The following is a 25,153-nucleotide window of genomic DNA, read 5'->3' as shown; positions in this document are numbered from 1 at the left end:
CTGAAGAGTAAGTACTGACTCAAGATACCTTAATCATTTCTCTACAGGGCCTCTGCCATAATCATAACCACCCCACAGAGGGTCCATTATCAGCATTCTCATTTTTAGGAGCACATCCCTCCTTTCCCTTGAATTGTTCCCTCCCATGGGACATGTCTCTATATCCATGGGAAAGAAAGAGAAGAGAGAAGGAAAATAAAATATTACTTTTTATTTTCTCAGGCACACAAGTGATTTGGGATACCAATTATTCAAGACATTTGCTGATTTCACATTTAGAACTTTCTACTTTCAATCTTCAGCCACCTTTGAAAATAATTTGCAGCAATCACTTTGTAGTTCAGAAGAACCGAGTTATAATTGAGTTGTGGAATAAGTTAAAAGTTTATGTTAAATGTGTGAGCTTATTGACTCCTGAGTTTTAAATATCCTGTGAAACAGTGATTCTTTTCCCTTTTTAAATGGCTTTTCAGTTTAAAGCAATGACCTTAAAGCAAATTATATATTAAAAACTTTTTACAACAGAAATCAGCAACATCTGATCTAAAATCTGGACAATATAATACTGACCATCACTTTGAGACAGTGAATAGCCTCTGGCTGAAACAAAATTCTACCACTAAGGCTATCAACCTGGGTCAGACCTTTGTCCCTGAGGGCAGTACAATCATCTTTTTCTCTGCAAAATGAATGGCATGATTTACCATAACATAACCAACCTGGAACATACCTAGTGACTTTCTCAAGCATTCTAAAGACAGCTTCACAGCTAACAAATATTGACAAATTTACGTCAGCACTCTCCCCAAGAGTAGTCCAATTCAGCACTGCACATCGACAAACAGCAATGCTGGGGATATATGCTACTTTAACCAGTTAGCTGAGTTACATAAAGGGCAAATAAGAGTAATGACTGAACTTAATAACCTCACAGGGAGGAAGGAATCTATTAGTTGTATACCTAATTCTATTCAAAGCCACCTTAGAAAGGTTTGTAGCTGGTTACATAATGCATCAGGGGCGAGTATGGCTGGCACTGAATAAATCCAGTCTCTTCTGAACATAAACTCAAAATGCAGATTCTAATGATGGAGATTTGGTTATAGTATTTTTGCAAAACAAGGAGTACAAATTTCAAGTTGTTGCACATCAGATAAACCAATAGAAATGGACATGAAAACAGTAAATTATATATACATTTTTAAAAGGAGGTACTATCTATTTAAAGTAATGTACATGACAAAATTTGGCAAAATGTAAACAAAATTATCAATAAACCAGGATATGGAAAACTTATGGAAAATCCCAAACAATTAAAGATAAAAACATACCATTCATCAGATTTGGAAATTAGATGGATCATATGCTCTTTAAAATGAGTATAAAGCATTTTTCATTATAAAGCATTTTCATTTCTACAAATACATGTGACTGGAAACATTTAATACATATATAATGACTGGAGACAATATTTGTGCAACATAAAAGTATTCTCTAGAAACGTGTTGCTGCCATGTCTGGGATGCAGCGTTAAAGACACAGTGAATAAGGCATGGTGATGCTTTGCACAACTGATAATGAGTACAACCCAAACACCCAGCAACCAAATCTACTTGTCAAATAGCTTGACCGTGAGGGGGCTGTTGTTTTCTCAGAGGCTGCAAATACTAAAGGAGAACTGCAGCTATAGATCAGTATTTTAGAAACAGTCAATTCATACTGTTTTAAGAAAAAATGAATTATTTATTATATAAAATGATTGGCAGAATACAGAAAAATTATTTCTTTTACCTTTACATATTTAATACAAGTACCAAGCAAAGTATAACATTTTAAAGAACCCACTACAAACTACCAAAAGGTACTCAATTTTGGTGAAGTTTTCAAGTCACAAATACTAAAAGTAAATAAAGGTACTTCAAAATACATGAAGTATGAAACAAGTATGGAAACAGTGATCTTCAGTAATGGTTCCTTTAACCAAAATTAACCAACAAGCAAAGATGCACAAGAAAAACACTGCCATGTCAGACAGAAAAGAATAAATAAAATATATTGTTCACTGGGATTGTTGAGCTAAACTCATTTTTTTAAACGTAAATTAGCATTAGGACTCAAAAGAAGAATAAGGATATTTCAGTATTATATATAATTTTTTTCTACCAATAATAGAAGGAAGGATTTGGAGGCCAATCAAGTGCTGAGATCTAAGTGCCTCTCAGAATATTGTGCAACTGAAATCTTCTACCATTACTTAAAGATAATTTACTCATTATGAAGGAAAGAAAAACAATTATAATGAATAGGGCAAAAAAAACCCTTATGATTAAATTCTTCTCTAGCATAGGAATATAATAATTTGTTTTCAAAGAATTACTTTGTATTTTAATTAATCAGGGCAAAAGTGTCACCCTAATTAATAGGCAAATGAGAGATCTCTGATAAGTCAAATATTCATAGCCAAAAAAGAGCTACCTACTGGAAAATTTGCACTAATATCTAAAATCTCATTTGTAAATAAACTAATCATTAAGTTTACAATTAAATTACTTTAAAATAGAGGTGACTGATGAATGTTGCACATGTCATATGAATATATGCTGAATTATTGTGTCAATAATCATAAGTGCTACTAATAAATATATTAATTCATGCTACAAGAGAAAGAATTGAGACACTTAATTTCACATTTCAGAATTCCTGAGTCTTATCAGAGAAAAACATGTACTAAAACAAAACAAAATAAACTTACCTATAATAGGGCAAATAACACAAATCTGGGAATTAAGTTACTATTATATTTAGAGTTCTAAAGCTGAAAACTATGAGACAGATATATAAGTACTTCCATGGAACTATAAAGATGATTTTAAAGCTTGATTTTTTAAAAAGGCTAAACAAGGCCACCTGAGTGACATCTTCAATGATGGCAAGCCCACCATTTTAAAGGAATAATAATTTTATTTCAAAGCCTAATTATTATTATAAAAAGGAAAAAGGTTTATTTTAATAAAATGTTTTAGTAAGATTGCAATGGGACAGCCCTTTGATGGAAGATCTAAGGAGGGTACAGCCAATGTAATCAAACTAGAACATGAGTTCTAATTTTCAGCCACCACCCACTAAATAATTTCCCTTTTGCTTTGCATATTACACAGTGAAAATAAAAAGATTATTTTAAGAGCACTTCAGTCCCACAATGTAGGATTTAAGCTTGTGTGAAAAGGTGTAAATGACCCTATAATAATGTGATGCTTGCAAAAATACATTCAACTGAAAATTAATGTCATTTTTCTAACACAGAAAAGGGAAACAAAGTGGTCCCACTTAACACAACAAAACAAAACAAAAAAACACTGTTTATTCCTTCTGGAAAGACTAAGCAAAGAACATCCAATAATATTACACATTTAAGACTGCATACTTTAACTCAGCTTTATAAGTAAAGAAGATGTATACTTTATAAATAAAGACACTAAGCAGAAAAAATATTTGGGTTATTTCTCTGTTCATAAGTACCCAGAAATAAAATAATTAAAAAACACTAAAGTGCAGACCTATAGGCCATTACAGGCATGATAAAGAGGTGCAGCCAAAATTGTATCTACATTTACACTTACATATCCAGAAAATGATTTTTGCTTTTAAAAAAAACTGTGCAATTAAAAACTAGTCAGTTTTGTTTGTGCTGTAATACAAATAGAACTTGTCTCTGCCCACTAGGGAAGTGACTGTTAGACCTTGGACAGCACACTAGGCTCTTGACAATCATACATTTCTTTAGAATCATACAATATTGATTCCACCTCCAGAAAATGTTAGGGTCCTCTTGCTGTAGAATGAAGAGCCACTCGAATTTGGTTGATTGCCTTTAACCAGAGAGGTTTTCAGTTCCATTTCGCAAGCTACAATAGCTGCATTCAATTCCACTTGAGCTCGGTGAACTACATAAAACATGAGGCCTATACTTATAATAATCTGTGAATGAAAATAAAATATTAGTTATTAATATTATATACAGAAAAAAAGAAATAATATATATTTGGCTTAGAAATGCTTCATACAGAATGCTTCTTAAATGTGGTAGGTAAGAGGTTACATATTTCAAATGGCTAACAATCAGTTATTAATTTTCCCTTCTTTTTTGCTTCTCCCAGGAATGGAAGGCCAAAATCTATAAATAACCATTATATGGTATCACGTAAACATACAGCAAATACACTTCCCTTTGGTACATATAATGATGTGTGTTTGATATAAGTCAAACTTGTCTCTTTGTACCAAAAAGCTTCCTTGGAAGGAACAATGAAGACAACAACAACAACAACAAAATATGTCTACAATAGACAACAGCTGGCTAAACTTTACTGGTGTAATTAAGGTAGTATTATGTATATCAGCACAACTTTAAATGTCTACCAGCATTTCCAACCTTACTTAGAAGCACTGCCATTTTAAAAAGAACTAATTTGTGCAAACAAAATTAAAAGTATTAAGCACCACATAAAAAACTGAAAGGCCAATAAACTTCAAAAGAAAGTAACAAGATACTGGGAGCATGAAATTGTATTAAGGAAAAACAAAAATGAAGGAAAACATAATGATAAGAAAAAAAGGCAATCAAAGGGATACTAGGCAAAGCATTAATCTGATAAAACTGAGTCAGTTTCTAGTCTTGGTTTAACTAACTAGTGATGTGCTTTCAGGAAAGTCCCTTAAAATATTTGTGCTTAAATTTCCCATTGTTTGAGAGGAATGCGGTTCACCAGAATATCTAAGCATTCCATATATTCTAAATGATTTTTATTCCAAAATTCATTTGTAAACCAGTTGCAACTGGTGTTATTTACAAAGTGTGTTCTAACCAAAAATGACCCCATAATATAACAGTTTCAATCAAATCTATCATAATTATTAACTCTATGGAAAAAAACCTCTAAATCCAAGTGTTGAAGATGGTAGGGAAGGGAGGGATAGAAGCAGATGGGATAGAAATGGGGATGGGATAGGGGAAGAGAAACCTGAAACTTATGCAAGGGAGTACCAATCCGTTCCTCAATAAAATCCTAAGTAACTTAGGTATTATTAAATGGGTTTTTATATCTTGCAATTATTCTGTTAGTCCTCTTAATAAAAATAAGATATACTTACTGAAAACTCTTAAGACTGACACTTATGAGTGGATGATAATACCATGTGAAGAGATGAAGCAAATGATAAGAAAATGAATTGTGTGTGAATGAATGCTAAGTTCTATTTCAAATATGTTGAATTTAAGGTAACTTTGAGACATCTAGAAAAATTCAGCAAACAAGTCTGAACCTATAGAAAGAAGGCTGAATAAAGATGTGTCCAGAGGCAGAGAAGAGGGGTTTTCTTTATACAAATAAATACATTAGCAGCCACCATAGTAATTAGATTTGTCAAGGTTAAAAAAAAAGTTTTTGGTGTGAGACAAGAAAGCTTAGTCTAGAAACTTGAGAAACATGGATTTAGGAGGTAAAGACAAGCGTAAGCCGGGTAAGGGTAGGGTGGGACAGGTGGGACAAGATAATGTACCAAAGTAAAGGAAAGGAAGTTTCACTAATGAAGGCATGGTCAACAGAGTTTTAGGTTGCTAAAAAAGGTCAAGCTAGATTACAAATGGAAAGTGGATCTGAATTAGATGGGCTTAGTGATGACTTCAGAAATAGTGGTTTGAAGGGAGGACATGGCAGGGCCAAAGTTTAAATTCAAAACCAGTGAAAAACTTTCTCAGGCTTCCAGCAAGCATGAACTGGGTACATCCACACACAGATATTTCACCATCTGCCCTTCTGGATCCTTGGTCCTAACAATCTGTACTGACTATTCAACATGCCTTCATTTCCTCCTTAGCCTAGTGAGGTGTTAACAAAAAGAAAATAAAAACATAAGTAAAAATGTAGTCTAGAAATATTTCTAAATGTTTCTTTACGCAAATGAAAGAACCAAACATAGGCAGAAGGACAAGCCTCCTTCAGAAAGCCAGGCACCTCTTCTATTAAGTGGAAAGTAGGCCAAATGTATGGGCAGGAGCACAAGGAGAATAGATTTCTCAAATGGAAACTGAGATGTTTGCCAGTGGAAAGTGTCTGATTTTTCTATTAAAGAAATAAAGAAGTAATCTGTTGGGAATGAAAAGGGAAGTAATCAAAATTATGAGGAGAATGAAGATAGCTAGAAATAGTCAACCTATTTCAGGGCAACAGCAGAAGAGTGAGAAGACAAAGGAAATGGGGATATAGGATAGTGTTGAGAAACCAGGTGAAAACTTACAACCATGAATTAAATATTATCCATCTGTTTGGCTGTATGATTTTGTTCTCAAAAGAATATGTGCAAAGTAGACCAAATTTGGACTTATTTAGGATTGAGGTTTTGACTGGTGGCAACATAGAAAAATAAAGGGCATGGAAAAGAGTGATTAAAGAGATAAACTGCGATCTAAGTTGGATATCAGTACAAGAATAGCTGTGGATTCCCCTCAATGTCTATTTTGTTTGCTTCCAAAATTTTACTGACACTGTAGATTCTTTTTAGATTGGTGGCTATAAAGCTCAGATGCAAATCTGTGGCTGATTTCTAATAAATAAGAACCTCATGAATACACTTACCCTACTAATTTTTAGCTAAGCTTTGTCTCCTTTTCCTATGCTCATTTTCCACTTCAAGATGAAGTCTCCCCCCACACTTTTATTCTTGTGTACATATTTAATAAGGTACATTAAATCCTTCCTGAAACAAATTAAGTCATAACTAACATCAACAAATCAAACTGAAGCATAAATTAATCTTCAGGGTTTTTTCCTATAAATGCCAGGGTAAAAAATATGTGCCTTTCCCCTCCTATCTTGTGTCTTAAGTATAAATCTGCCAGCTTAAATAGAGAGGTAAGAAATCACTGGACAAAAAACTATAGTTTAAAAAATACCAGTAACTCCAATGACTGCAGTTGAGTTATTTACTAAGAAGCAAATCCTCTGTAATCTATAATAAGGAGGAATTCAACTTAGTAAAATATAAGGTCAAAAGAAAATAATGTTTGAAGTAGACAATTCATTTTCAGGAAACTCAAAACACAAAATATGCTTAAATTTATATTAAAAATATGAGTCTGCAGTGTAAGTCAGGATTTTATAGCACCTTGGGATGACTATAAACATTATATTACAACATATAGTATACTGCAGATTTAATGCATATCAAATTTAACATTATGGATTAACATGCCATATTAACTCAGTAAGTCCTAAGATTTCAAATCTATAAACCTAATAAATACTCAAGTATTTTAAAGTCACTCTAAGTGGCATATTTGTTGCTTAATTTAAGTTTTTGTAGGTTCCTCATCTGGGACAATGGGACAAAATGAAATAATAAGTAATAAAACAAATGTAAACAAATCTTTAAATCTAGATACTAGTTATCTAAAGAAAATATAGATCTGGGGGAAAAATTAGTAAAGAAAGATAAAAATTGACAATTCCTTGATGGGCCTTTATTTATTTATATGTGGTGCTGACACTCAAACCCAGTGCCTCACACATGCTAGGCAAGCACTCTACCACTGAGTCACAATCCCAGCCTCCAATTTTTCTTAATGTAAGCCTTCCACATTAGGATGACTGAAAATAATCACTGCAAAAAAGAATCCTATTTTTATCATTCCTGTATTTTCTTCTTCAAGAAGACTGTCAATAATTATCAGTTCAGTTCTATACTCTTCCACATAGCCAAACAATTAAAAAATGTTATCAAAATATAAAGCAGTATTCGAGGAACAGGAAAGACTGAAAAAAGGAAAAAATCCTCTTAAATTACATTCAATTAAATCTGTTAAGTTTAAATCAGCAAGGCAATTCTAGAGAGAGAAAGAGAAAAAGAGAAAGAGACAACCCTTGGCCTTAAACTCACCTGTAAACAAAAAACAAAATATCCACTAACACTCTGTTCTGCAATGACATCTTCCATTGTCCGCAGGGTGGTACCCAAGTAAGAATTCAGAAGCTGGGTAGGAAGCAGTCCAACTGAAGATGCCATCAGATAGTTGGGTAATGAGAGATCAGTAATCTAGAAGTAAAGGGAATGATTTGTTACCAAGTAAAATAACATAAAAAAGTGTGTTGAAGTATTTACTCGTGGATTTCTTGGCATGGAGAGAACTGAAATACTTATAAAGCATCTTGATTTTTAAAAATGATTATCAAGGGAATGTATACAGAATGCAGTTTAGAATGAAATAAAAGTTCAAACAAATTTAAACATTCTATTATTCTATCACTAAAAAAGAACATCTGTGACTATTTTATCCTCATATGTAAATAAAATCCACACACAGATCAATTTGTCAGAAGTCTTGTTAAGATTTCCTCATGTCATTAAATATTCATAAGCATTCTTACATGGCAGTGTGGCTGCTGGCCCTGAAGCCAGATAACCCTAGAATGGCATTTCAATGTTGAGAACTCAATGAGCTACTCTGTCTTTATGACTTTTCATCTGTAAAATAAAAATAATTATCCTTAGATGCAGAAAAATTTCATTGCTTCCTTATTTCTTTGTGTCTATGTATGGAATTGTTCTCTTGCTACTATTTATAAAACCCAACAAAATTGCAGCAAAAACCTTTGTTTATTAACCTGTGTGAAAGGCAGCATCTAAAATATTCCTGATTCAATTTCCTGGTTTTCATGCCCTGTGAGATTCTTTACCCTGGAGTGTGGGCTGGACTGACTGCTTACTTCTTAGCAGACTATAGCAGAAGTGACAACATGTCACTTCTAAGATTAAATTGCAAGAACAGGATTTCCATCTCTTTTTTGAGTAGGTCAGCTGCCATACTGTAAGTAGCTCTATGGAGGTCCACATGGAAAGGAACTCATTCCTTCAGCCAGCAGCTAGCAATGACCTGAGGTGTCTGCCAACAGCCACACAAGTGAGGATGGAATTAAACTAAGTTAATCAAGTCTTAAGATGCCTGCAGCCCTGGCCAACACCTTCACTGCAGAATTGTGAGGAAGTCACAGGTCCCCACTAAACTGCATAGGAATTCCTGATCCACACAAATTTTGACACAATAAATGTTTTAAATCTTGAAGTAATCTGTTACATGGCAAAATAAATGACTAATACATTAGACATCTCAGTTATTTTAGGATAGCTCACTAGGAGTAGAATTACTAATTCAAACAGTAAAAACTTTCTGCTATGTTTCCAAATATTCATAGTAATTCACATATATTTCAGTAATAACATGAGTATGCCCATCACACTCTTATTAACTTATTAAAATTCAATATATTTCTGTTTAATACAGTAAAAATGTTTCATCATTATTTAATCTGTACTATATTCATTTAAAGTGATGTGAGTTTTCTATATTAATTTTTCTATAGCTTTATTTGTTCACATTTGCCTTTTTTTTCTTGAAATGTTAAGTGATTTTGTTTTTCATAAGAGCTCTTTGTAGTAAGGATAATCTTTGGTCATATATATAAAAACATATGAGCATATGTTTTACCCTAAAGCCTGTCAGTCTGTGTGCCCTCCTTTTTTTTTTTTTTTTAACTGTCCCCCTTTCTTTCTTCCATTCATTCATTCATTGTCTTGCTAAGTTGCCCAGGCAGTCTCAAGCTACTGGGCTGAAGAGATCCTACTGTCTGGTTCCTCTTTATGTTTTGATACAAGGTTTCCAAATGCCCGTATAATCAAATACCATCATCTTTGCCTCCAATTTTTCCACTGCTTTTAGTTTACTTTTTTTTAGATCCTATTAGTTTTTACCTTCTTTTTTCTGATTGTTTTATTTTCTAATACTTAATACTAAATTCTTCTGGAGATTATTCAGATTAAAATGAGGATACAGCCTATTATTCATCCCTTCCATATGTATAGTCAATTTTCTTAGCATTACATATTAGATAATCAGTAGCTTCTCCTTTATGATATAAGTTATAAACAGCTGTTGTATATATAAAAGGGCCCATTAGGGGCTCTATTACCGACAATCCATATTTCAAATCTCATATTGCAACCAAAATTGTAGCAAGGACTATCAGTTCATATTTGGCAAGAAATGTCCAACTCCATTCAAGCCACTTCATTGCTCTTATTTTAAAAATTGCCATTACTGTTCTTACTACTTATTCTCAACAGATCATTCTGTCATTCAAAAAGAAAAATAAATAGTAAATTATCAGGATTAGGTAAACTTAAAAATAATCTGGATAGAACTGGAATATCCACAATTTTCAGTCTTCTTATCCAGAAATGTTTCTAAATTTCTTAAACTGTTCTTTGCTAAACTGTTGTTTATTAAAGTTTGTGGTTTTTTAACTTAAATATATCATACATTTCCTTAAGCATTTCATGTTATTATTGTTACCACTCTTACTGACCTTAAGAATAGTTTCTCTGTAGATTACTGATATGTAAAAAGGTATTGACTACATTATTTAGTTTTTTTTAACTGCTTTTAAGATCCAGTATTTTAATCAGCAATACATTACTCTATAACTACAATCTAATAAAATAATCATGTAATCATAATTTCACTAAAGTTACATTCATTTCTATAGATGGCACACTAGAGATGTACCACTGCCAGTCTAGAAAAAATATTTCAGCAACAGGTTGTTAACAATTCACATTATCAATCACTGACTCAGTATCTATCCATAAAATGTTCTAATAGGTGCTGGAAAGAGACAGAAAGCAGGACATAATACTTACCCTTGAAGGATTTACATACTGACAAGTGCACACAAAACACCTTAGAAAAAACAGAAAGGGAGCCTTTGGAAGACTGTACACAGCATTCAACAGTAGAAAGCTGGGTGCAGGGGGCACATACCTAGAGTCCCAATTACTTGGGAGGCTGAGGCAGGAGGATTGCTTAAAACTTAAAAAAGTTGTAAGAAAGTCTGGGGATATCACTAAGTGGTAGAGCACTTGCCTAAGCATGTGCAAGACCTAGGGTTCAACATCTGTTCTCTCACACACACACACACACACACACACACACACACACACACACACACAAAGAGTGAGGAGTACAGAGGAATTAAAATCAAAATCAGATGCAGGAGTAGAGATCAAAGGGCAATTTTGTGGCAAAAGAGGCCTTCAGAACAGGCACCAGAAAGCTACACATGGGTTTGGCAAGCAAAGACAAGAGGAAGAAGGCAGGTGTTTTAGGAAGAAAATGAGCAAAGACAATTTGGCAGGGTAGGCACAGGATGTACTAATGAAGTTGGCAGTACATTTTGGATTATTTAAGGCACAAACAAAAGAATAATGAAAAATAAAGATGGGAAAAGTAACTGGGTGATACTTGTTAGGAGCTTGAAAAAAGAGGAGTAAGCCTCTGTGCAGAGGTGAGTTTACTTACAGGAGCAGAAAATTTTCTTTAGAACAAAATGTCATAAATGTATGAAATGAGTAATTAAGACAAAGTGAATCATAAAAATTACTATGTTATAGTTAATAATAAAGCATCACACATTATGAAAATTATCTTCAAAATTAAAGCTACATTACAAAATATCAGAATGCAAAGTTTCAGTCCTTAGCTTTAAATGTAATGATGTTTTTCTAAATAGAATATGTAACTGACATTCAGGGATGACATCAATAATATTCAAATGGGAATGTTAAAATTGGATTTCATAAATCTGAAACAACTCTCAATTCTTTAACAATAATGTTGTCCAATGCATAAAAGTGGTCAAGTTAATCCTAAGGAGAAATTATTATTATTTATAACATACTTCCTTTCTGTCAAGTTGAAATACCTAAAAGAAAGCAAAAACCCAGTTTTAATCTTTGTAAGCAGTTCTACTAGAGTGTTCAATGATTTAACTAGTACAACAATGCAATAATATACAGTTTTTAAACTATTAACAACTTGATTAACATAAAGATTATAAATGATTTCAATTTAGCACTTCCTTTAAGTCAAAATCCTACTCAGAACCTTCACTCAGCTCCATAATTTAGAATGCTTAATCCAACCCTCTCTCCCCAGTAAGCCCTCACCAACCAAAGTTTAAATTTCTATCTCCTACTTTTTGTTTTTTTCCTCCTAGTTTTACTGTCCAGAAAGACATTAAAATGAACCTCAGGCCATCCTACTGAAATTCCTAAGTATCCTGGGATCTCAGCTCAGAACTTGTCTTCCAAATCCAAACACCCTGTAGAAATCTCAGCCTAGGATATGAATGTCATTCTGCTGGTTAGCTACTATAATAGATAATGAGTTTCAGGGATGGCAAACATCATCTGATTATATTTACCCTTATTCCCAGAGGTTCTCAACTTTACTTGAGTCAGTAGGGGTTAATGTAAAATAGTCCTCCATTTCTTGAAACAAAATAGTACCAATCTGGAGTACATGGAGAGGAATAAAAAGCCTTAAATCTGAAGAGCAAGAATTGATTGACCACCACCGAACAGGTCATTTTTGAAGCTGACTATAAAAGAACCTCTAGATTTATCATTCAGACACAGCACAAAGTACAGATCCCAGGTCCTCTCAGACACAGCACAAAGTAGAGTTCCCAGGCAGCCCTGCATTTCCTCATTTTCTAAGTTTACTTCTATTTACAAGGGCTTTACTGGCTTTAATTTAATCCATGAAGAAACTATTGTTTTTTATGTAGACTTCATCAAAAGATGCAATGATGAATTTAAAGGCAATCCACGTTCAAAAAAACCCTCAAATTTTATCCATAACTGTGAATTAAATATTATTTTTGTCAAATTATACCTTCCTACATAGGTTATGTTTCTAGGTTTATATATTTGGGTTTTTTTTTTTTGGGGGGGGATGGCATTTAAACTCAGAAATGCTTTACCACAGAGCTACATCCTCAGTCCTTTTTATATTTGAGACAGGGTCTTGCTAATTTGCTGAGGCTGGACATCAACTTGTAATTCTCTTGCCTCAGCCTCCCAAATTGCTGGGATTACAGTTAAGGTATATTATTTAAATTATAGTTAAATATTACATTGTAATATTATGTAATATAATACATAGAAAAGTCACAAATCCCTAAGATGATTTTAAAGGAACAGTCAAAAGAAATTAAAATGACTATAGTTCAATCTTTTCATCTTATTTATTGATAAATTATGTTTTTTATTACATATATCTGCAAAACACCATCAATTTCTCAGAAAAGTTGTAGAAGAGAAAGAGTTCAAAAATGGTAACTAGCTTTCACTCTTAGGAATCTGTAATTCTTTAAAAAGGTGAATTAAGAAAAAACACTGTGTTCACTTCCTTCCCTATACACCTCTTCTTCTCTTTTTATGTTCCCAGTCTCAGTTCTCCTGAGACTGTTACCCAGCTTCTCCTTCATTTGCCACATCTGATTACCTACTGTCTTTGTCAAAGGTACCTTCTAAATTTCTAAGGAATCTGTCTACCACCTGGTTCTATTTCTAGTGTTTCCTGTCCAGTTTTGACACCTAGATTACCCTCATTCACCAATTAGGCTAAATCCTAGAATTTTTTTTTTAATGTAAATCCAGTCCTACTTAAAACTCTGGTCTACTGTCATGTGAATGAGATTCAGGTTCTTAAGCATGCAAAATGCTTCATAATTTGACCATCTTGTACTTCACATACACCATATCCCAGCTGCATCAAAATTCTCTGGATTCCTAGAACATTCCTTGCTCTTCCCTCTAGACCTCTGTACATTGTTCCCTCTGGCAAGGACATGTACATCCTTCCTCCCATTCTTTCTGCTCTACTCTACAACTATCTTTCACTACTTAGTCATCATCTTCTGTAGCAGAGCTTCCCTGATGCCTAAGTCTGCACAAAATGTTTTCAAGGACTGTGAGGAAACAGTGAACCTCCTTGTCTCCTCACACAGGACAGCAATCAAACCTTTCATCATCTGTTTGCCCCTCGCTCAGACTGCAACTTCTATGAGAGAAAGAACCTATGTTTCCTTCATTTATGTCCCTAGACCTAGCACAATGTCTACTAAATATTAGGTACTAAATATATGTTGACTGGAGGCTGAAAAGATCAACATCAAAATTGCTTTTTAAAAAACAAATATGGAGGGGCAGGAGTTGTGGCTCAGTGTGGAGGGCTTACCTGGCATGTGTGAGGCCCTGGGTTCAATCCTCAGCACCACATATAAATAAATAAAATTTAAAAGATCCATTGACAATTAAAAAAACTATAAATAAATGTGGAGACTAATGATAGTTGTTAGTTCATAAAAAAGTTAAGATGATAATTCCATTTGTAACTGGCTATTCAGAAACTAAGAATACTCCTGCCCTAATACAGAAAAATGTCATAACTAAAAATGAACTCATTATCAGCAAAATTTACACCATGATATAACTAGAATGTTTTTTTCTTCACTGGACTGCTAGCACCTTGAGGGATGAACTTTGCTGTACTGCTATGCAACTCCAACAACAGGAACAGCAGCAGGCACAGGGCCTCTACCAGTTATCTGCTGAGTGAAAACTGAGAGTACCCCCAGTAAGCTTTGTGGTGAACCTATTGTCAAGGATAAGATGTTCTAGTTAGATGATAACCCTGAGAGTACCAGAAAAAAAATTGCCACTGAAAACAATAAAAAAAAAAAAAAAAACAAGGCAGGGCTCTGAGGGACTCCACTCTAGTATCTGGAGATGGCCTAAAATAAAAGCAGCTTTTACTTCCATGAACAGAAATGGTTTGGTCAGTATGCCTGCCTGATGCAGAAAACATCTTCATATATACAACATTTTTCATTAGTTCAATGTTTCTAAATCAGGAACTGCTTTTAATGGTCCACAGATTATTGGCGGGGGGCAACAATCTATTTGAGAATATGGTTAACACACATACTTCCTCCCAGCAGAAAAAAAAATAAACACATTTTATTAAATATATATGACAAAATACCCATTACATCAAGTAAAAGGTCACAAAAATCATTTATAACATTAGCTCACAATGTCATAATGAGAAAAGTATAATAAATGCAAAGAAAGGAAAATTATTTAAATGTTCATGATTTTTTTCTTCTTTTTATTTGCTATATTTTTCAAAGTCTTTACAATGAACACTTATTTTGTAAGAGGATAAAACAGATACTGTTAAAGTAAGTTCTAATAAGATGTCTCTGCTTTTAAGATTTATTTTTATTAATCTAGGAGGGGGTATTAAGACATGCTACATATACATTGTTAGGATAATAGGCTCTGATAAAAATCTGCACTTTAAGCCTATATATGACACAGAGAAACTTCAAGGTGATAAGAACATGGAAGTGGCACAAAGAGCAGGAAACAGTTTCGAGGAAATAACTAATAGTTAACTGTATTCAGTGGTACTGAAAGGTATGAGAAAGTAGACTAAGTTGACACTATATTTTGTCAACCTATTTTATTGCTCAGAGTCAGACTCCAAGATTTTCCAAAGCAGACTGTCTTTTCAAATTCTATTCTGCCTGAACTATACCACTGGCTGCAAATTAGTATACTTCAACAATAATAAGAAACAATCACTTGACACACTGATGCAGGGACAGGTATAATGACTTATCATCCTTACCAGAATCTATTATAGCTTCACCTATAATATAGAACAGGAACATAATAACAACTTTTTTCTTTTTTACAAAACATACTATTACTAAACACTTTAAGGGGGAAAAATGTTAAATTGAGGTTTTTTAAAAGCAAACTGAGATTTTTGCCTAACTCTTCTCATTTTTACAAATAAGAAAACTGGAGACAAGACCATTAAAATGAGTTCATCAAGGTCACATAGGATCTGAGACAATCTGAGCTTGTGTTCCTAAAGTCAACAACTAAGATTTTACCATATTTGTGGCCTTACAGTCACCTGCCAAAAACTTATTAAATTGTAGTAAATATCAGTTCAGTTATGAACTAAATTACTAAAAGTAACTTATCTTCTTGATAAGTCAAGGCTTTAAGGGCAGAATCTAAGAAAACTGATTCACGAATAGTTATCATGACATTATTTGACATCAGTATTTTAGTCAGGGCCCCTTTGCTCAAAAACAAAAATCTTTTTACTGCCGTTTCTAATCTATTGTAATCTCAAACAAATAACCCAAGAAATAGTTTGGAAACAGAATTATGTTAAGTGGTTCTTCTGAGAAATGAGCCAGGGTGATAGGCAAGGCCTTGTACTTTTAAAGTACTCATTATTTTGTTTGCATTTTTACTAACCGTACTAATATACTGTTTGTTTTTTAAAAATCAGGTAACTTAAGGGACTCTTTCTACAATTGTAAGGGCTCATGCTTGATGGGCTATTTTGCTGCAAAGACAGATAAACTTTTTCCATTGTTAGGTGGTAAGTATTTTAGGCTTTGGAGGCTCAGGGTCTGTTCCAACTATGTAACTTTGCTGTTTCAGCTTAAAAGAAATCAGAGACTGCACACATGAATGAGCATAGCTGTATTCCAATAACATAATTTACAGATGCTGAAATTTGACATTCATATAGTTCTCATGTGCATGAAATAAGTTTTCTTTTGATATTTTTCCCAACCATTTAAACTTGGAAGAAGCTTGTATGCCACACAAAATTGGGACCCCCTGTTCTAACACACTGGGATGAGAGCTAATTCCCCTCTAGAGAATTGTGCACAGTACCTGACATGTGGGCCGTCAATGTTTTGATACATAAGGCACTCTAGGACTAATGATCCACAACTAGAATCCTGAGGAGTCTGAGAAAGTCAGCTCTTCTGGACTAACACCACCATGTGCAAAAGTTAGTGATTTTACTCGACAGCCTGTGGTTTGGGGGCAAGTAATTTTACCGGTTTATGTCTTAACTGCCTCACCAATAAGATGAGGACTAGTGTTAAAACTGCATTAAATAAGTAATGTGTGAATGACAAAACAGTGCCTGGCAATTAGCATGGGAAATAAAGATATTTGCTATGGTAAAAAATTTGAAGTCTCAAGATACTCATTTTGGATTGCAGAGGATGGAAAGAAAAAAATAAGCAAACTATATTTTTTGTCACAAATTCACAGTAGATGTTATTAAACAATGGGAAGTCTAGATCAAAGAGTAACTATAATTACCTCAAGATGCCAAGGTAAATGTGAAAACCAAGTTTGATTTCAAATTTGTGCTATCTGTCCTCTATATAACTCTGCCTCTTAGGATTAATACTTACTCAAAAGATTGTTGTGGTGATTAAAGAATATTATGTATGTAAATTTGCTCTGCAAGTTGGAAAGTAGTATACATTGTATGAGTAAGATAATTTTTCACACACTGTTTTAGGTTTTAATTTTAGGTTTCAAAACAAAATTTCCCAAGTGGATTTGTTTAAAGAGAAAGAACTCACCAGAGTCTCTGACTTCTGAAGTTTTTCTTCAACCAAAGTGGAAAAAAAGAATGTTTTTAGGATCTCCTGGAGAGCAAGCTAATAAAAACATCAGACCCCTTTGGAAGTTGCAAGCATCAATATGTATTCTGTTGCCCATAACAACCAATTATCATGTAATATTTTGGGATCATAGATAGCATTTTACAGAGTAACTTAAAAAAATCTCCAAAGGGGCATCACAGAGTTTGCAATTTGCAATTTGTCAACTAGTTTTTTCTAGATGGCTTTAATCTTTTAGAGTTTCATCTCCTACATCTACCTCAATGGTCCCTTCTTAGGAATCCAAAGTTTCTTTTTTCAGCCACTGATAAAAAAGAGAACCTGAAGTTTCAAGCCTACATACAGGATTTCATTTGCTATATTTATATCAGAAATATGTCCACCTCTTAAAGCGCTGAGGATAAAAGATGCACATTAAAGAGCACATAGTAATTAATCCTGGATTGGAAAGAAAGAGGCTATAAAGGTAAATCAAGAATATATGATATGAAAGTCATTCTGAAGGGAAAAGAAAACCCATTTGAGGATTTCATGCAGGGAAGTACCAAGATAAAGATCTTTGCTGGATAATGATGGGAGAACTTAGGCATAGTAGAGGGAAAGATGAATGAGGGGAGTGGCGGTGAGCTGGACTAAAGTGTTTAGGAGGCAGAATCCAAAGGATTAGGCAATGACTGGACATGAGGAGTGAAGGAGAGGGTAGTCAAGTGCCAGAATTACTAAGACTGTACCACATGCTCCAGTTCTTGTTCCTTCCTGGCATACCCATCAACCCTTAGGATTTAGCTGTGGCCATGTAATATTTTCAGGCCAGTTAAGAGTGAGATTACTTACAGGCAGAAACTTTAAAAGTCAAGTGCAATCCCCCATAAAACAGTAATAAAGTACAGGATGGTAGTTTTGTCAGCATGGTTCTCAGAGTAAAACTGACATAAAACCTTCTCCCAAATCAAGCCTGACCTCCACTTAAGTCAAGTGGAATAAATATACCTTTGCTTGTTAGTCCCATGAGATGTGAAAGTTGTTAATGTAGCACAATTCAGCCTATCCTGACTAATCCAGTAAGAAAGTAATCATGGTCATTTGAGATATGTATCCAGATAAGAAGAGAACTTAGAAACCCAAACTATAAAGTTAGAAATCTGTCTGAATAGGCAGCAAATCAGTAGATACACGATTAAAACATTAAGAAAAAAATAACTTTACCAATGTTACTCCATTTTTCAAAGAAAGAAAATTTAAACATATACTTGAGAAATCAAATTGTTTATGGTTTTAGAATATTATATTATAAACTATTTGGTACATATCTTGTATTTTGAGAATTTCAAAAAATTGAGTGTCTTTATTTCTCCTTTTCTTGAACATATGGGAGAAGGAAAGACTTATGGTTAAGAACAGAAAAACAAGGGAAGCCTCTTTCTTTTTCCAATCAGGTCTGCCTTTAAAATGTAAATGTAAATACTTCCACCATTAATAATAAGAACTAGCAATTATTAAGCAGTGACTATATGCCAGGCAAAATACTTAATATTTGGCTGGGCACAGTGGGGCACACCTGTAATTCCAGTAGCTCAGGAGGCTGAGGCAGGAGGATTGTGAGTTCAGAGCCAGTCTCAGGAGCTTAGTGAGGCCCTAAGCAACTTAGTGAGACCTTGTCTCTAAATAAAATATAAAAAGGGCTGGGGGGCTGGGGATGTGGTTCAGTGGTTGAGTAGCCTTGGGTTCAATTCTCACTACCACACACACACACACACACACACAAAAAAAAAAAAAAAAACAAAAAAACACGTTAATAGCCTCACTACATTAGTTTATTTAACATTACACTCTATACATTTTACAGATGAGGAAACATAGAGAAGGCCACACAACAGAGACTAAGTTAGGACTATTTCCAAAGCCTATGCCTCATATAACCACTATACATAACTTTCTCAAAGATAAGTCCTGATAAATTGAGTTTAAATGGAATTTTCTTTAAAAATGGAAATTTCAACAATAGGGAGATAAGTAGAAAACAAAGAGAAATATGCCCTTAAAAAGGCAGATGCAGGCAGTTATGAGGTGGATAGAGTAGATGCAGGATGAACAATATGTAAGAGACATACCCAGTGGCTTCATAATCTACTCTGCTTACGGTTATGAGTAAGAATTTTTCATTAAGATGCACTCACTGTATCAGCAGATTCTGGGTTCAAACCTCAGCTTTGTCATTTGTTAGGTGACTCTTTACAACTTCCTGGATGGTTGAGTCTCCATCTTTCTCAGAAAATTGGTGACTATATTACCTACTTCAATAGACCTTTTTTTTTCTTCTCTTCTCCTTCTCTTCTGACCCCACAATATCAAATTAAACAATGCCTCTCATCAAACTTGGTTTCAACATGAATACCTTATTTCTAAGTACAAAAATCTTATTTCTAAGTATTTCTAAGTACAAAGTACAGTCTCTTACATATTTAATACGTAAGAGACATTATCAAAAGAAAAACCTATTATCAAGCAATAAATGCATGAGTTATGAAGATATAATATACAACAACAAAAAAATAGGACCATGGGTTAAGACCCTACCATCAGACCACAGTTCCAAGTTCAATACCATCTATTTACTGGCTAGGTAACTATGGTTAATAGCAGAAACAAGAACCATAGAAAACAAAAGCCAACATGTGAGTCCTTGCTAAGCCAGGCTGTATATATTCATTTTATGTAATCTTCTCAATAACACTATCAAGTAGGTACCACTACTTTCCCCATATTACTAAGAAACTGAAGCGCAGATAGAATAAGAAACTTGACCAAGGTCATCAGATTCTAACACATACAAACTCAAGAGCAGCAGCCCCGTGCTCCTAATTAGTAGACAATTAACATTGTATAATAAGTGCATAATCACCTTCTGCAGGGCTGACTTAAGGATTAGAAATAATATATGGAAAGAGCCCAGAAAGACAGTCAGCACAGAGTAGGTGAATGAGAAGACACAAGGATACAAGTTATACTGCAGGACAAAGCAGAACCATCAGAAATCAATCTATACAGCTTCCTTAGTGCCAACATTCTTTCAAAGTCTTAGGACAATTAATGTATTACCCAAGGTTGGGTCAAAGTTCATGTGTATATTTCATAATATAAGAAGCTATGAAAAGATAAAAACTTAAGGCTGAAACTATAACAGACTACTGCTATATCACTTTACTTCAATAGTTTTATTTTAACTGAAGGGTTGAGATTCTGGGACTCTATAAACTCGGTAGTTTAAAATCACTGAATTTGGGAAACTGAGTCATCTAATTTGAAGTCAGATAAGTTTAATAATTTGTTCCAAACTCAAAAGGTTTGTAAAGACCAGATTCCTTTTTTCCCACTGGATGGTCTCCTCACTAGTAGTATTTCTATCTTGAGTCAGTTGCATAGAGAAAATGCACATTAGATATGGAAACCTAAGTAGAGTAAGCAGAATATATGTATACAAGGGCAGAAAAGCTATAGGGTGCATATAAATAAGGAAAATAGATGATCATTGAAAAAAAAGGTTTTCTGTCCTATTTTGTTTTATTTACACTCAGTAATTTCAAGATAAAGTTCCTCCAAAGAAAGATAAACAGGAGAATTTTCTCCTTTACATGATATTACAGCAAATCATTTGAAGGGGGAAAAAGTCCTATTGTAAATATAGAAAACTCCAAATTCAGGAGAATTCAGTGTTCACTTAATTATGTCTTTCACGTCCGTATCACCAAAAACGAGTCAAAATCCTGGATGCATTTATGCAGTTAAGAGAGAAAACTAGGAATGTGAGGCTGTACTCCCAAACTCCTGCAAAAGTTGCTACAGAAATAAGGTAACAAATGTTAAAAAGGGGCATTTTAATTCATGTCCCCCTTCACAGTTAAAAGGATTCTGCATTTTTTAGGCATTTTTAATGCCCCCAAAAAACACTTCTTTCTCGACCAGATCGCCTTCTGAGAACGCATCTTTGTTTTGTTTTACTTGTAGGATCAATTTCTCAGGATACTATGCAAAGTAACTGTTAACTCCTATTGCCAATGTCACTTCTCCGCTGGTATTTACCTGCTGAAGCACCCTCCCTAAAAGCGAAAAAGACGGCTCAAAAACAGACCTGGAGAGAGACCAGTAGAACACTACTTACCGAAAACACTGCATTCTGAAGCCCAAAAGGTATGGGGGTCAATCTGGCCAGCGCCACCACCTTCAGGCCGCTTCCTCCCTCCACGACGCGAATAACTGCGCTCAGCTTCTCGCTACTCTGGATCTTGGCGGCCACCCAGGCGGTGAGCAGCCGCTTGCAGACCACATGGGCGATGAAGGTGCCGATGAGGACGCCCACCACCATCAGACCCATGCCCAGTACGAAGCCATACAGGTAGCCGGCGGCTACGTTGAGCACGATGTAGCCCCAACCGCAGGGAAATGAGACCACGATGAAGCCCACCACGAAGAGCAGGACCCCCAGCAGCGAGTCAAGGCTCTCCACCCAGAGCAGGAGATGCTGCAGGTAGCGGCGGACCAGGGCCAGAGAAGCGAAGCACAGGGCGGCCAGCACACAGACCAGCACGAGGCTCCGGCACCAACAGGTGCTGCCGAGGCAGCAGCAGCGCCAGTTTCTCACCTCGGCCACCCCGACCACCACGCCGCCGCCGCCGCCGCCGCCGCAGCTCCCGGGGCCGCCCGCCAAGGCCCCGCCCGGCGCCGGCACCTCAGAGGCCGCGGGCTGACCGTGGCGCTCCAGATAGGCGCCGAGCAGGGCGCCCGAGGCCGCCGCCGCCGCTGCTGCCGCGCTCGCCCCGCCCCCGCGGGGGAGGCGGTCCGCCGAGTCGTCCCCGCCCGCCGCCCGCACCAGGGCCCAGCCGGATGGCAGCTCTGCGCGGCCCGGGCGGACGGCGTGCTGCAGGAGCCGGGGGAGCGCCTGAAGCAGACTCCCGCCTGGGCTCCGCATGCCTCCGCCCGGCGCGGGTCCTCTCAGCCAGCCAGCCTCTCCGCCGCGGCGTCCGTCAGGCGGCAGCCCTCCATGGCGCCCCGCAAGCTGGGCCTCGACTCCCTGCGTCCGCTTGGGTGACGGGAGACGGCCCGCAGAAGGGCGAGGAGTTGGCTGAGGAGCGACAGTCGGGCAGAGAGAGGGGGAACTCCAGACCCCTCCGACGGAGTCCGCCCCTTTTCGGCCAGAAGGGGCGGGGCTGCGGGCGCGCGGGGGCGGGTACGAGCCGCGTTCCGGCCCCGCCCCCGTGACGCACAGCCCCTGAGGCTGAGGGCCCTGCAGCGTCTGCGTTGGCAAGCCAGCGCCTGGAGCCCTGCGTGTCCGCGGGGAGGGGAGAAGAGCCGCGGGAACACACGCGCCGGGGCAGGAGCTGCTGCAGTGAGGCGGAAAGTGGACCCTGGGGCTGAATTGGGGGGCGAGGGACTGCGCGCTCCCGGCCTTCCCAGACGGGCGCGCCCGTGCCTGCGTGTCAGTGCACGCGCTCTTCTCAGACCAGCAGACCCCTGTCCGCTAGCTGGTTGGATTCTCGTCCAAACCTCGAGTGATTTCCGCAGTAAACCCTGATCCGGGTTGGCAAGTCTGTGGCACTTCCATCCCAGCAGTCTTGGCAGACGTTGGGGGGGGGGGATTCTTGGTGTCTTCTGCGGAGGATTTGCTAATTGCCCTCCACCCTCCCTTCCCTCTTTAGGAGCTGAAGAAATTGGGTATGAAAGGCCACCCTTGACACAATGTTCCTTCTCACTCCAGTGGTTCTTTATTGAGTGCCGGTACCACTGTACTAGGGGCCCTGGAAGAATGCACAGGAGGACATTTCTTAAGGGGTTGTGCCTTCTCAAACTCACTGGCTTCTTCTTTTTTTGCCCTTTTAATGTTAGTGTTCCCCAGGTTCTCTTAGTTGTATACACATCCTGATGAAATTTTTCAAACTCAGCATAACTTGATTGATAACAACTTGGGCTCTGGTGGAAAACAGGTTTAGTACCTGTGTAACTGCTCAAGTTGTTAATCTCTCAATCTCAGTATTTTTTTTTAAAACTGCAAGTTAAAAATAGGAAGAAGATTAACTTGGTATCAAATCGGTGTTAAGTAAATGTTATGTGATGGTATCCACACATAAAAGTATCATCGAATGTAGACCTGCTCTTTCTTTTAAATTTCTCACCTCAGTTGATGACTCCACGTCCAGTTCCCTGCAAAATAACTAACCAAGACGCTTTGGGTTCTTGCCGATGAGGTGCGTACTTGCTCCTTCACATCATTACACTCAATCCTCCCTGTTTTGACCTGGTCGGCTGGAGTCCCTCCAATGTGCTGGGCACTTGCTGCTTCCTTCACCTGCTTTTCCAACTCCTGTGGCTCACTTGCAGACCCTGGTCCTACTGTTTTCTCCTCATTTAGCTGAATTTTCACTTCTTGTCTGGAAACATTCCATACTACCTTCCCATTACCATCACACCCAATTGGAATTTCCTGTCCTCTCCCAGGTTACCTTTCTACATAGTTATTACCACATCTGTCCCATTGTGTTGTAATTTTTCATTTACATCACTGTCTCCCTCTTCAGACTTTGAATTTCTTCTAGGTGGTCCATTACTTATTTAATCAAAGAAACAGTATTTTTTCAAAGTACAAATTATTGCAGAAATGAAAGAAATGAAGAACGAGGAAGCAAAAGACTAACAGAAGACATGCCCGAATTGGAATTGCCTGGGCAAGAATCCATAAGAATCTGAAATAGGGTAATAGTCTGGACTTAGTAAAATGGGGATAAACTACAGAGAAATAGTGATGAGTTTGATGGCTGATTAGGTGTTGGAAGAGAGAGATGAATCAAGAATAACATCTGGGTTCCTTATTTAAAGTAGTAGATAGATTATGGAGGCACTGACCAAGAGAGAGTACAAAAACTTTGTGGGAAAGAATGAGGGCTCCAGTCCTGAGATTTGAGGTGTCTGTGATACCATCCAATGTGGTATTCTAGTTGATGATTAAAAATATGAACATGGAGTTAAAATTCTGACTTGGTTTATAAGCAGCAGGGTTATGGAAAAACAAATAGTGGTAGGTGGGCCAAAAAATTCCTATTCTCTTTCAGGTATATGGAAAAGTTGTGTGTTCTAGCCTTTTTTTGTTTGGTTATGCTACATAACACATTCTGTCAGTGAATTGTGAGGGTAACATTTATTTGCTGATGCAAGATCTTCCAGAACCCATTTTCTCTTTGCCTTGGCAATCAGTGATGTTCCAGGAACTATATGCTCTATCATTGTTGGTCTTGGAGGGAAGACAATTCAGAATACAGTCCCAACTACCTCATGATGGATATGTAAAGTAAGTGAGAAGAAAAGTTTGTTTTAAGCCACTGAAATTTGAGAGTTACCATAGCTGATCTTTGTCACTCCTGACTGATTGGAATGAGAAAATAAGGTTTAAAGAATGAAACCTTTACTGGGCATGGTGTCACATGCCTATAATCCCAGGGACTCTGAAGGCTGAGGCAGGAGGATTGCAAATTTGAGGAGGCTCAGCAACTAAGCAAGACCCTAAGCAATTTACTGAGAACCTGTCTCAAAATTTTAAACAATAAAAAGGGACTAGTCATGTGGCTCAGTGTTTAAACACCCTTGGTTTCAATCTCTAAAAAAAAAAAAAAAAAGAGTGAAACCTGAGAGTATTAATGGGTTGATAGTCTTTGGACTTGTGAGGAAAGACTCAGACTGCCTTAATT

The 25,153-nt window shown here is 36.6% G+C and overlaps 1 protein-coding gene across 1 annotated transcript; it reads right to left on the bottom strand.

Annotated features, from left to right (window-relative positions):
- Positions 1-196: 196 nt before the first annotated feature.
- Positions 197-23,501, bottom strand: Tmem64 (transmembrane protein 64). Its single transcript, XM_026383248.2, has 3 exons — positions 21,580-23,501; positions 7,936-8,091; positions 197-3,978 (listed from the first exon to the last, which is right to left on the bottom strand). The coding sequence occupies exons 1-3, from the start codon at positions 22,384-22,386 to the stop codon at positions 3,787-3,789; spliced, it is 1,155 nt and encodes a 384-aa protein (XP_026239033.1). The 5' UTR covers positions 22,387-23,501; the 3' UTR covers positions 197-3,786.
- Positions 23,502-25,153: the final 1,652 nt, after the last annotated feature.

This window comes from Urocitellus parryii, chromosome 7 (assembly GCF_045843805.1).
Source record: "Urocitellus parryii isolate mUroPar1 chromosome 7, mUroPar1.hap1, whole genome shotgun sequence".
Lineage (NCBI taxonomy): Eukaryota > Metazoa > Chordata > Mammalia > Rodentia > Sciuridae > Urocitellus > Urocitellus parryii.
The sequence above is the reverse complement of the archived record's forward strand: the minus strand, read 5'-3'. Positions and strand labels throughout refer to the sequence as shown.

What these genes read in the sequence shown, in the direction of transcription:
- Tmem64 (XM_026383248.2), bottom strand. Translation starts at nt 22,386, where the DNA reads ATGCGGAGCCCAGGCGGGAGTCTGCTTCAGGCGCTCCCCCGGCTCCTG. An exon ending in TTCAGAATGCAGTGTTTTCG is followed by an intron (nt 8,092 to 21,579) that starts GTAAGTAGTGTT and finishes CTTTACTTCTAG; the next exon opens with ATTACTGATCTCTCATTACC. An exon ending in ATTTTGTTTTTTGTTTACAG is followed by an intron (nt 3,979 to 7,935) that starts GTGAGTTTAAGG and finishes TTTCATTCACAG; the next exon opens with ATTATTATAAGTATAGGCCT.